Source organism: Ranitomeya imitator, chromosome 3, assembly GCF_032444005.1.
Source record: "Ranitomeya imitator isolate aRanImi1 chromosome 3, aRanImi1.pri, whole genome shotgun sequence".
NCBI lineage: Eukaryota > Metazoa > Chordata > Amphibia > Anura > Dendrobatidae > Ranitomeya > Ranitomeya imitator.
Window position 1 is genome coordinate 323,643,139 of NC_091284.1, and position 12,946 is coordinate 323,656,084.

At 46.0% G+C, this 12,946-nt stretch overlaps 1 protein-coding gene across 5 annotated transcripts in view; it reads left to right on the top strand.

Annotated features, from left to right (window-relative positions):
- The window catches only part of HIVEP3 (HIVEP zinc finger 3), a 388,571-nt gene that overhangs the window by 358,610 nt on the left and 17,015 nt on the right, over nt 1-12,946 (top strand). For 3 of the 5 annotated variants that reach the window (XM_069756676.1, XM_069756678.1, XM_069756677.1), the window contains 2 exons: nt 4,006-4,385; nt 4,761-5,791. The exons of the other annotated variants lie outside the window; for them this stretch is intronic. In XM_069756676.1, the coding sequence (XP_069612777.1) occupies nt 4,006-4,385; nt 4,761-5,286 (906 nt within the window). In that variant the 3' untranslated portion in view covers nt 5,287-5,791. Of the gene's footprint in view, nt 1-4,005; nt 4,386-4,760; nt 5,792-12,946 lie in introns of those variants that run through there. 5 annotated transcript variants of the gene reach the window in all.

A 12,946-nucleotide genomic window follows, 5' to 3' on the forward strand; every position in this document is an offset into this window, starting at 1 on the left:
GGAGCAGGCAGCGGCTGATGGGATTACTACTCCCATTAGCCTACACCTGATGCCGCTAATAACAGTGAGAGCAGGCGGCTGCTCATGGAAGTATTCATCAGCCACCAACTGCGCTATAAATAAATAAATTAATGAAAAATCCGCCGCCACTTGCTCTATAAAATAAATTTTTAAAATGGTGTGGATTCCCCTGTATTTTTGATAACCAGCCTGGCAAAACTGACAGCTGCAAGCTGCAACTCTCAGCTGTCAGCATTAGCAAGGCTAGTTATCAAGAAAATAGGGGTCCCCATGTTTTTTTAAATTATTTAAATAAATAATTAAAAAAAACAGCGTGCGGACCCCTCTGTTAGTCATAACCAGCTTTTCTGAAACTGACAGCTGACGGTTGCAACCTGCAGCTGTCAGTTTTCCTGGCTGGTTATCAAAAATACAGGCGAACCCACACCATTTTTTAAATTTATTTACAGCGCAGGCGGCGACTGATGAATTCTCCCATCGGCCGCCGCCTGCTCTCGCTGTTATCAGTGGAATATAACTCTCAACATTCTCCTCTTCTCGCACTGATCAACGGCAGAGCAGGGGAGATTGATGAGAGATGTCTTTGGCGCCAGGGAACAGAGTGAACAGTACCACTGCTTTCCAGGCGCCGGTACATGTGGTGCTGATGCGGCACAAGTTTGCCACACGAATGCCACAAGTATTACACACAAGAACACTGGTATCTCCGGTACTGGAAATATCAGGACGTGTGAAACTGGCCTTAAATAGGTTTTAATTTGCAGATACCAAAATATCGCGTTAAGCATATTTCTTACCAACTTTTATTTTCCAATATTACTCTAGATGTTGCATGTAGTATATTAAAAACACTTCATTGTACAATATTAAGGCTAAGGTCACATTGCGTTTTAGTGTGAGCGCTAACGGACAGCGTTGCACGGCGAAATTAACGCCATTCAACGCGCCCGTTAGCGCTCCCATAGCCCGCAATGTAACCAGCGCATTGCTAGCGCGTGTCCTTTTCGGCACGCACTAGCGATGTGCCGGTCTTTTGCAGCACGCCTCCGACGCTGCTTGCAGCGTCCGCGGCGCGCCCGAGGTCCGTTCCCCGCTCTCGCAGATCGGGGATCTGCGAGAGCGGGGACGTTCACGCGACCCCGAAATGCGGCCCCTTAAAAACATTGCGTTAGCGCAATCCGCTAGCGCTAGCGCTAAACGGATTGCCCTAACGCAGTGTGACCCTAGCCTAATACTCAGTGTATGCAACATCCCAAATTTTGCTTTACCAACAATTAATTTACAAAGTAAGCAAAATGTGTTTTAGAAATGAAATGGAAAAGGGCAGTGGTCTGGAAATTACAGTGAACTAAATAAGGTTTCTTTTTCCACCATGTGAATTTCCAGACAAAACCTAAGATAGAAACCAAATGAACATATATCCCGCTGTAAGTAAGTAAAAATCAATAGTGCACATAAATAATATAAGGTACTTAGTAAACATTGTTTTTAATTAAAAAAAGTTAATCCCAGCAGCAACAAGGTGTACCCATTCAGGACGGTCCTAACCTCTAGTATTCAAACCTTACCATGTGTCAAAAATGTGTATAAGGGCCGAGCAGGACCAGGGCAAATGTACCGTAATGTCCAGCACAAAGAAAGGGAGGCCACAACCTTCCATGCATTGAATGCAGAAACCTAAAGCAAAACCAAAAGAAATTAACTGGAGTGTAAGTTGGTATACATGCATCGTGTAGGAGCGTGATCACAGTGGCCATTAAACAGACAAAACATAAAACAAAAATGCGTTAAAAAAAATAAGTACCATCGCACCAAGCCAAGGTGTACCCAGTCAAGATAATCCTAACCTCTAGTATTAAAACTATGTGAATTTCCAGACAGAACCAAACTTCCTTTTACAGGGGAGTATTTGTTGTACAGCACTGAGTATATACAGGGAAGACTTTAACTCTATATTCACCTTCATGACCGGGCCAAATGTTACAATTCTGACCACTGTCACTTTATGTGGTAATAACTGAGGAATGCTTCAATGGATCCCAGTGATTCTGAGATAATTTTTTTATGACATACTGTGCTTCATGATAGTGGTAACATTTATTTGATATACAACTTGCGTTTATTTCTGAATATATTGGAAATATGGCGAAAATTTCACAATTTTCAAACCTTTAATTTTTATGCCCTTAAACTAGAGATATGTCATGCAAAATAGTTCATAAATAAAATTTCCCACATGTCTATTTTATATCAGCACAATTTTTGAAACATAATTTTTTTTAATTGCGAAGTTAGAGGAGTTAAAAGTTGATCAGCGATTTCTCATTTTTCTTAAAATTAATAAAACCATTTTTTTTACAGACCACATCACATTTGAAGTGACTCTTAGGGGCCGAAAATATCCAAAAGTGACACCGTTCTAAAAACTGCCCCCTCCCCCCCCAAGGTGCTTAAAAGTAAATTAAAGAAGTTTATTAACCCTTCAGGTGCTTCACAGGAATTAATGAAATATGGAAGGAAAAAATGAACATTTAGCTTTTTCCCATAAAGATGTTACTTTTGGGCCAAATTTTTCATTTTCACAAGGGTAAAAAGAGAAATCGCACCATAAAATTTGGTGTGCGATTTCTCCTGAGTACGCCAATACCCCATATGTGGTGGAAAACTACTGTTTGGGCGCAAGGCTCAGAAGGTAAGGAGCACAGTTTGAGTTTTGTAATGCAGAATTGGCTGGAATCAATAGCGGACGCAATGTCACATTTTTAGGGCCCCTGATGTGCCTGAACAGGTGAAACCCCCACAAAATACCGCATTTTGGAAACTAGACCCCTCAAATTTATTTGGATGTGTGGTGAGCTCCTTTAACCCTCAGGGGCTTCACAGAATTTTATAACGTTGAGCTGTGAAAATGAAAAAAATCTAATTTTTCCCATGAAATTATTTTAGCCCCTCTTTTTTTTTTTACTTTTCACAAGGGTAACAGGAGAAAATGGATGCCAACATTTATTGTGCAATTTTTCCAAAGTACGCAGGTACCCCATATTTGTTGGAAAACGACTGCTTTGGCGCATGGTAGGGCTGGAAAGAGAATGAGCGCTATTTTGGCTGGAATAGGTTGCTGATGCCATGTCATATTTGAAGAGCCCATGACATGCCAAAACAACAGAAACCCCCACTGGTGATCCCATTTTGTAAACTACACCGCCCAAGGAGTTCAATTTGGGGAGTAGTGAGTATTTTTAACCCTCTGATGATTCACAAACTTGTATAACATTGGCCAAAGTAAATGAAATATTACTATTTTTTTCTACTAAAATGATCCTTTGACACCAAGTTTGCAATTTTCAAAAGGGGTAATAGGAGAAAACAAGCAGTACAATTTGTTATGCAATTTTTCCTGAGTACATCAATACCCCATAAGTGGCCGAAAACTACTTGAGGCACAGAGCAAAGCTCAAAATGGAAGGAGGTCCATATTACAGTGCATTTTGCTGCACTGGTTTGAGAGTGCTATGTCATATTGGCAGAGCCCCAGGGGATCTAGAACAGCAAAAAACCCCATAAGTGACTCCATTTTACAAACTACACCTCTCAATGAATTCATGTAGGAGTGCAGTGATCATATTGGGTCAGAGAATTTTATACCTTTGGGCAGTGAAGAAAAAATAATTACATTTTAGGCTACTTTCACACTTGCGTCTTCTGGCGGCCGTCACAATGCGTCGGCGCGACCTATCAACGGATGCGTCAAAAATAGTGAAAAATGGATGCAACGTATCCAGTATTTCGACGGATCCGCTAGACAGTTCCATCGAAAAACTGGATCCGTTGCATCCGTTGTGTCCGTTTTTTAACATCTGTTTCATCCGTTTTTATGACGGATCCATTTTCCATGCCTAAAAATGGGAGTCTCCCAAATGTGATTGGCTACTGGAAAATAGGGAAACCTATACATTGACTGCTTTTACTCCCCATCTTTGACAGGGTTTAGAGAATGTGGCAGAGATGGAAGGAGTGCTTGTGAAGATTGCGAACGTAGTTACTGATGTGATTTTTGAGACCAATCGGCTGGATATAATAGTTCGGGAGAAGGAGGCAGCAGCAAGACGGAGGATTCTTCTACAGCAACGTCGCCGGCGACGCCTATGGATACATCCCATAAATGCACAGCGGATGACCCGGGGCGTCTATTCAACTCTCTACATGGAGTTGCGGCAGAACCCAGATACATTTTTTAATTATGTTCGGATGAAGCAAGAACACTTTGATGTTTTGCTGGAACAAGTTGGGGATGTCATCCAAAGGCAGGACACACACTTCAGGTGTTCCATCTCACCGGCGGAGCGGCTGATGGTGACACTGCGGTAAGTCTACTTGTTATGTTTTTTGTTTTTTTTTATCATTGTTCATATTTTATGCCATGTAAACATGTTTTAACCTATGGAAAACCACATCATCAGTGAACATGCTGCAGAAAATACTGCGCTGAAACACTGCGTTGCATTTTCTGCAGCATGTTAATTTTTTTATTGTTTGTGGCCATTCCACAGTGTTTAACACCTGCTCCATAATAGGAATGCACAGATGTAAAAAATGCAGTTTTAAGTGTGTACTACAACAGAACAAAAAATTCTGCAGTGCCATTTGTCAAAAGTAAAAATAAAAATTTGTGTAAATTGTTTCAAAATTTTATGTTGGTCTTTGCAATTTTTACTAACATTTTTATTTGTTTTTCACAGATTCCTTGCTACAGAAGAATCCCTAACTTCACTCCATTACCAGTTCCGCCTTGGAATATCAACAATTTCAGGAATTGTGAAAGTGACCTGCCGCGCACTCTGGGATACCTTGCATCAGGAATACATTCCACAACCGACAATGGACATCTGGCTGCAGAGTGCTGAACATTTTAAGAAACTGTGCCATTTCCCAAATTGCTTGGGTGCCGTAGATGGCAAACACATCCGTATTGCAAAACCTGCAGGATCTGGCTCAGAGTACTGTAACTACAAAAAGTACTTTTCAATAATACTCATGGCCATAGCAGATGCCAACTGTAAATTTATGGCTGTGGACATTGGAGCCTATGGCCGGTCCAACGACTCACAAGTCTTCAAAACTTCTCCGATGGGCCGTTGTCTGTATGAAGACAGCTATAATTTTCCACCAGCAAGACCACTCCTGGGAACAACTGGACCACCTATGCCATTTGTCTGTGTTGGTGATGAGGCTTTCCAGTTTTCGCCACACCTACTAAAACCGTAATCCAGCAGAGACTTCACCCGAACCAAAAGAGTTTTCAATTACCGCTTAACTAGAGCCAGACGAGTGGTGGAGTGCGTGTTTGGCATTTTAACCGCAAAGTGGCGCATGCTGCTAACCGCCATAAGACTGCACACACAAACAGTGGATGAGGTTGTGAAGGCCTGTGTGGTGCTGCATAACTATGTTCTTTCAAAGTAGCCTGTTTCCATGGATGATGAGGACTCTGAGACAACCTTGTGGGACTATCAAAGCAGCTCTGTTCGTTCCGCAGGTTCTGTTTCCAGAATGAGGGACCACTTTGCTGTGTATTTCGTGTCACCTGTAGGCAGAGTTCCATGGCAAGACAACATAGTGTGAGATCTTTATTTTAGGTCTCTGTGATAGTGTGAGATCTTTATTTTAGGTCTCTGTGATTTGTTTCTGTACAAAGTGTTATGATTTTATTGACACCAAGTTTTGTTAATTATTTCCCAAAAGTTTGGTATGTTTTTTAATAAACCAAATTATACCTTTAAACGTGTGGTGTGTAATTTTTTTTCCCTTTGTTTGTTAGCATACCAGCATACCTAAATGAAGGCACTGAACCAACAAGTAATTTTTAAACCCCAAAAAATTTTATTTAACTTTTTTTGAACATATTTTTCCAAACCTTTTGTCATGGTTATACCATATTTTTTATAAAAGTTTTTGTGGTAAACACATTTATAAAACTTTTTTTGTATAACATATTTCAACATCTAAATTTTTTAAAACACATTTTTAACATAAAAACACAGATTCACAAGTCTGTAAAGTGTGGGGTGGAGATAGTTGCGGAGGGGCTGGAAGGTTGGACCACGTCGATAGGTAGGGAAAGCCTACTGGGTTGGGGTGTAGTGGAAGGGGGGGAAAAACCATGAGGCTGAGCAGGGGGGGGTGTTGGGGTAGGTGGAATACTGAATGGGGAAGGAAAGCTTGACAAGGAAGAAAACATTGGGGAGGACATTGGGATTTGGGGCCGGAATGGGAATTGGGACTGGGTTGGGTATTGGGACTGGGTTGGGTATTGGGACTGGGTTGGGTATTGGGACTGGGCAGGGAATTGGGCCTGGGCTGGGAATTGGGCCTGGGCTGGGAATTGGGCATGGGCTGGGAAAGTGGTTTGGAAAGGGTTGTTTGCAGAGACAGTGACTGTGTGGGGAAGTGTGGGAGTTGTATGGGCTCCGGAGATGACCTGCACTAGAGCAGCCTGGCAGCCTTGCATTACCTGCATCTGCTGGTCAAGAGTAAGCTTTTCCATGCTCCTGAGCATGGATTGAAAAAAAAGGTTGTTTGGAGATTGACTTGCATCTGAATGCAGCCTATCCAAGCGACTGCTGTGTTCACTCATGCGTGTTTGCAGCATGTTGAGCCCAGCAGTCACTTGCTCTCTCAAAATTTTGGAAGGCTGCATTCAGATGCAAGGCTGCCATGCATTCAGATGCAAGAACTCAGGAGCATAGCTCCTTTCCGGACCCCTCAGTCGCTGCCGCCATGAACCTAATGGTGGTCTAGAGGTGGCAGGATCAGAGGGGTGACCAGCAGCTTCAAGTAACGAAGGCTGCAATGATGCTCCATTGCTGGCAGTGGTGGAAGTGGATGGGGCAGAGGTACCGGAAGGGCCAGACGAGGGGTCAGAGGGGTGGGGTCTAACGACGTGGCCCTCGGTGGCGGACTCCTGAGAGATCACTCCAGAGGGGTTCAAGGTAGATGCAGGCTCCCGATGGCTACAGACGGTGCTGTGAAATAGGAAAAAAAACAATTAATATATTGATAGGAAAAAGCCCTGCCTGAAACCAAACAAGTTAGACAGGTAAACATGGTGAATTATGCAATGGGCTGTTGAATACTTACGTTCTACTCAGCATCGTTTCCCGGAGGAATGAGAGGGTGCAGCTGTATTTATATTTTGACCACTGTCCTCTTGAGCCACTCGGGGCCTGCATCTCCAAGTTAAACTCCCTCTTGAAGCGATCCCTGAGTGACCGCCACATTCATTCACATTAAGTACAACACATTCCAACCTGCTCCAGAAATTACTGAAATGTGACTACTTACGTTCTCGAGTCTGCTGCCTTGGATCTAGGTCCTCCTAGTTGCCTATAACTTGGTGACATACTTCCAACCAGAGCCGACGTGTGACTGTCAGATCTGCATGCCTGCGGTCAGTCATATTCCACAGCTGCTCCCGCTCGCGGACCTCCTCGATGAGGCGGTCCACATCAAGTCCCACTTCATCATCTGAGTCGGGAGCACGCTGTGAATCCTGTGAAAAGAGCAAAAAAATAAAAAATTAGTACACTGAAACACAAAAGTACCAAGACACAAAAAACACTGCAGGCTGATCGCGGTGGCAATTACGACACCGACTCTGGGAGCTGCTGGGAGGACTTTCATGTGCAGCAAACTAAAAAAAAATGAAAAAGAATTATGTTGGATGTAGGTATATGTTGTATGTGTACTGTAATGTATGATGAACTGTTTTGTATGTGTTGGGTGCACTGTGATGTGTGAAGCGACTGTTTTGGCACAACTTACACTCTGTGCGCCCGCTCCTTATATTTCTCCACCCATCTCATCTCCTTCTGAGAGGCCCTCAGGTGCTTCAGCTTCCTGTGAAAACATAATGCATATAGTGGTTTACAGAAATTTTAACTAGAGCACCAAAAACAAAAAAAATTAAAATTTACCTCACTATGCTGACGCTGTGGAGGAGGGCTCCCAGAAGAAGACATTTTTTTCTTTTTTGCTCGGTGGTCCCTGGTGTATCTGCAAAAATGAAGACACTTGTAGGCTACTATACAAATGATATTCCAAGGTTTGTGGTCTGTAATACTTACGTACATCAGGAAACTGGCTGGATGGCTCACACAGTGGCAGGGGTGGATTAAGGGTAGCCAGGGCCCCGGGCTGTTCAGACACTGTGGGCCCCCCGGTCATGTGATGGGGGTCATGTGACGGGGGTCATGATATACCTGAACCAGATTATTCCAGAAAAATTGCCAGGCCCTACTCTACTGTAACCTATTAAATATTTGTTAAACTATGCAATACAATTTAGGTATATTTTGACCAATATCACATACAAGGAACAAATACCACTGCACCATGACCAGACCACAAATTACAACCACAGTGATCGAATAATATCACATACAAGGAACAATTACCACCGCACCATGTCAAGACCCCATATTACCACCACTTGGTGACCAAATAGCACATACAAGGGACAAATACCACAACACCATTTCCAGACCACATATTACCACCACATAGTGACTGAATAGTACAATACTGATCAGTAATTAAAAAAAAAAACAAAAACACAATACTATCACCATAACTGCCAGTATTCACAGGAGATCTGTACTTAGTATGCAGTGTCTGTGTAGAGGTACTACAGAGATCGCTGGTGGTATTATACACAGGAGCTCTGTATATAATGTATAGGTAATACAGTGATCACTGGTGGTATTATACACAGGAGCTCTGTATATAATGTATAGGTAATACAGTGATCACTGGTTGTATTATACAAAGGAGCTCTGTATATAATGTATTGGTAATACAGTGATCACTGGTGACATTATACACAGGAGCTCTGTATATAATGTATAGGTAATACAGTGATCACTAGTGACATTGTACACAGGACCTCTGTATATAGTATACAGTATATAGTGTCAGTGTATAGGTAACACTGACTCACCAGTGACATCTCTAGGTGAAGTCCTTCATCTTTCATCCAGCACAGACCGCCATCATTTCTTCCAGCCAGGACTCGTTTCTGCAGGAAATAACACAGTTATCTCAAGCTCCGCTTGCAGAACACATTACTTAATTTTTCACAACTTCTACATTACACCACATGAAGAAAAAAAGGCGACATAGTGTCACTCTGCACTGTAACAGGACCGCCCCCCCATTTAAAACAGTATGCTCAAAAAATAAAATAAATACATCACTGCAGTAATAATATCCCTTAATTAACCCCTATGGTAATAATATTCCCCATCCTGGCCTCATTTATCTCATTCCTGGCTCCAGCCATTTGTTCTCGAATCCTGCCCTCATGAGTATCCATTCTACCACATATGATCTCCCCATCCTGCCCCATCTGTCTCCATCGTATCCATCCTGCCCCATGATCCAATCCTGCCCCATGTCTTTCATTCTGCGCCGTGTCTCCAATCATGCCCCGTATCTACATTCTGCCCATGCCTCCAGTCCTGCCCCCATTGTGTCCAGCAATCTGCCCCAGTGTGTCCAGCATATTACATATTACCCCCAGTGTGTCCAGCATATTACCCCCAGTATGTCTAGCATATTGCCCCAGTGTCCAGCAATCTGCCCCAGTGTGTCCAGCATTGCCCCCAGACAGTGTGTCCAGCAATCTGCTCCAGTGTCTGACTCCAGCATATTGCCCCCAGACAGTGTGTCCAGCAATCTGCTCCAGTGTCTGACTCCAGCATATTGCCCCCAGTGTGTCCAGCAATCTGCCCCAGTGTGTCCAGCATTGCCCCCATACAATGTGTCCAGCAATCTGCCCCAGTGTGTCCATCAATCTGCCCCAGAGTGTCCAGCATATTACCCCCAGTGTGTCCAGCAATCTGCCCCAGTATGTCCAGCATATTGCCCCAGTGTGTCCAGCATTGCCCCCAGACAGTGTGTCCAACATTGCCCCCAGTGTGTCCAGCAATCTGCCCTAGTATGTCCAGCAATCTGCCCCAGTGTGTCCAGCATATTACCCCCAGTGTGTCCAGCATATTACTCCCAGTGTGTCCAGCAATCTGCCCCAGTATGTCCAGCATATTGCCCCCAATGTGTCCAGCATTGCCCTCAGTGTGTCCAGCAATCTGCCCCAGTGTGTCCAGCAAATTACCCCCAGTGTGTCCAGCATATTACCCCAGTGTGTCCAGCAATCTGCTCCAGTATGTCCAGCATATTGACCCAGTGTGTCCAGCATTGCCCCCAGACAGTGTGTCCAGCAATCTGCCCCAGTGTGTCCAGCATTTTACCCCCAGTGTGTCCAGCAATCTGCCCCAGTGTGTCCAGCATATTACCCCCAGTGTGTCCAGCAATCTGCCCCAGTATGTCCAGCATATTGCCCTAGAGCGTCCAGCATTGCCCCCAGACAGTGTGTCCAGCAATCTGCCCCAGTGTGTCCAGCATATTACACCCAGTGTGTCCAGCAATCTGCCCCAGTATGTCCAGCATATTGCCCCAGAGTGTCCAGTATTGCCCCCAGTGTGTCCAGCAATCTGCCCCTGTATGTCCAGCATATTGCACCAGTGTGTCCAGCATTGCTCCCAGACAGTGTCCAGCAATCTGCCCCAGTGTGTCCAGCATATTACCCCCAGTGTGTCCAGCAATCTGCCCAGTGTGTCCAGCATATTACCCCCAGTGTGTCCAGCAATCTGCCTCAGTATGTCCAGCATATTGCCCCAGAGTGTCCAGCATTGCCCCCATTGTGTCCAGCAATCTGCCCCAGTATGTCCAACATATTGCCCCAGTGTGTCCAGCATTGCCCCCAGACAGTGTGTCCAGCAATCTGCCCCAGTGTGTCCAGCATATTACCCCAAGTGTGTCCAGCAATCATCTGCTCCAGTGTCTCCCGCACTGCCCCAGTGTCTCCGGCACAGGATGGGAGCAGCAAATGACAGAATGGAGGCGCAGGATGGGTGCAGAACATGTCAGAATGGAGGCGCAGGATGGGTGCAGCACATGTCAGAATGGGGGCGCAGGATGGGAGCAGCACATGTCACAATGGGGGCGCAGGATGGGAGCAGAACATGACAGAATGGGGGTGCAGGATGGGTGCAACACATGACAGAATGGGGGCGAAAGATGGGTGCAACACATGGCAGGATGGGGGCGCAGGATGGGTGCAGCACATGACAGGATGGGGACGCAGGATGGAGCAGCACATGTCAGAATGGGGGTGCAGGATGGGAGCAGCACATGTCAGAATGGAGGTGCAGGATGGGTGCAGCACATGGCAGGATGGGGACGCAGGATGGAGCAGCTCATGACAGGATGGGGACGCAGGATAGAGCAGCACATACCAGGATGGAGACCATATACCAATATAAATGCTCGCCACCCGGTCGTAGAACGGGTTCAATAGCTAGTAGGATATATAAGCAGATAGTTAACATCCACTGGAAAGTGGAAGGGGCATTCTTCACATTCTTCATGCCGAAGGGCATGACCGTGGACTCGTACAGTCCAAAGGGTGTAATAAAGGCGGACTTCTCCTGCGCCTCGGGGCTCAGGGGAATCTGCTAGTATCCTCGACTCAGATCCATTATGGTCAGATATTCTGCGCCAGCTAACCTGTCAAGCAGCTTCTCGATGCACGGCATTGGGTGCGCATCAGAGGCTTTGATGGGATTCAGCCCCCTGTAGTCCACGCAGAACCGGGTGGTCCAATCCTTCTTTGGCACGAGGACTACAGGAGAGGCCCATGCGCTCTTTGACTGTTGAATCACCCCAGCTGTAACTCCTGGCGCATAACCTGCTGCACCTGGTCAGAGATTCGATAGGGTGTTCGCCGTAGTGGGGCATGATTCCTGGTGTCCACCTCATGGACCACTAACTCAGTCCTTCCAGGTCGGTGGAAGAACACGGCCTGGAAGGGTTCCAGCTTGGTCCACAACTGCAACTGCTGGGGTTTGGTTAGTGAGGCGCTTACCTCCATGTCCTCAATGGACCCGCCGGCCTTGGCTTGGGCCGGCATGTCCAGGAGGGGGTCTTCCTCCCCGTCTTCGGGCAGGCTGCAGACTGGTAGGACGAAAGGTTCATGTTCGTGATGAGCCTTCATCATATTGAAAGGCCTTTTGCCTACCCCGAGCGTGGTCAAGCGTGACCACGTAGGTGCCCGGATTGAGCTGTTGGTGGGTGACGTATGAGCCTTCCCAGGCTGCCTGAAGCTTATCCTTTGGTACGGGGACCAGCACCCACACCTTTTGACCCACGTGGTAGGTCCGATCCTTGGCGTTCTGGTCGTACCAGTGCTTCTGATCAGCCTCAGCCTGCGTCGTCATGCACCAACTGCGTCAAGGTCTGCATCTTGTCACGGAAGCACATGACATACTCCACTATGGACACTTCAGAAGGCTTCGGCTCCTCTTCCCAGGATTCTCTTACCAACCCAAGGGGTCCCTGGACTCGCCTGGCGTACAAGAGCTTGAAGGGGGAGAACCCCATCGAGGCCTGAGGAACCTCTCAGTAAGCGAATAGGTGTGGGAGGTACTGCTCCCAGTCGTGTCTTTGGGTCTCAACCAGCATGCGGAGCATCTGTTTGAGGGTACCATTGAAGCTTTCACACAAGCCATTGGTCTGTGGGTGATACGCACTCGACACCAGACGCTTCACCTGCATTCTCTTACAGAGAGCCTCCATTAGGCGAGACATGAATTGGGTCCCTTGATCGGTAAGCATCTCCCTGGGAAATCCTACACGTGAAAAGATTGCCAACAGTGCATCCACCACCTTATCTGCCCTAGTTGAGGACAGAGCCACTGCCTCTGGGTACCGGGTAGCGTAGTCTACCACAGTAAGGATGTATTGCTTTCCAGAGCTCCTGGGGACGGCCAGTCGGCCCACAATGTCCACCGCGATTCTCTGGAAAGGCTCC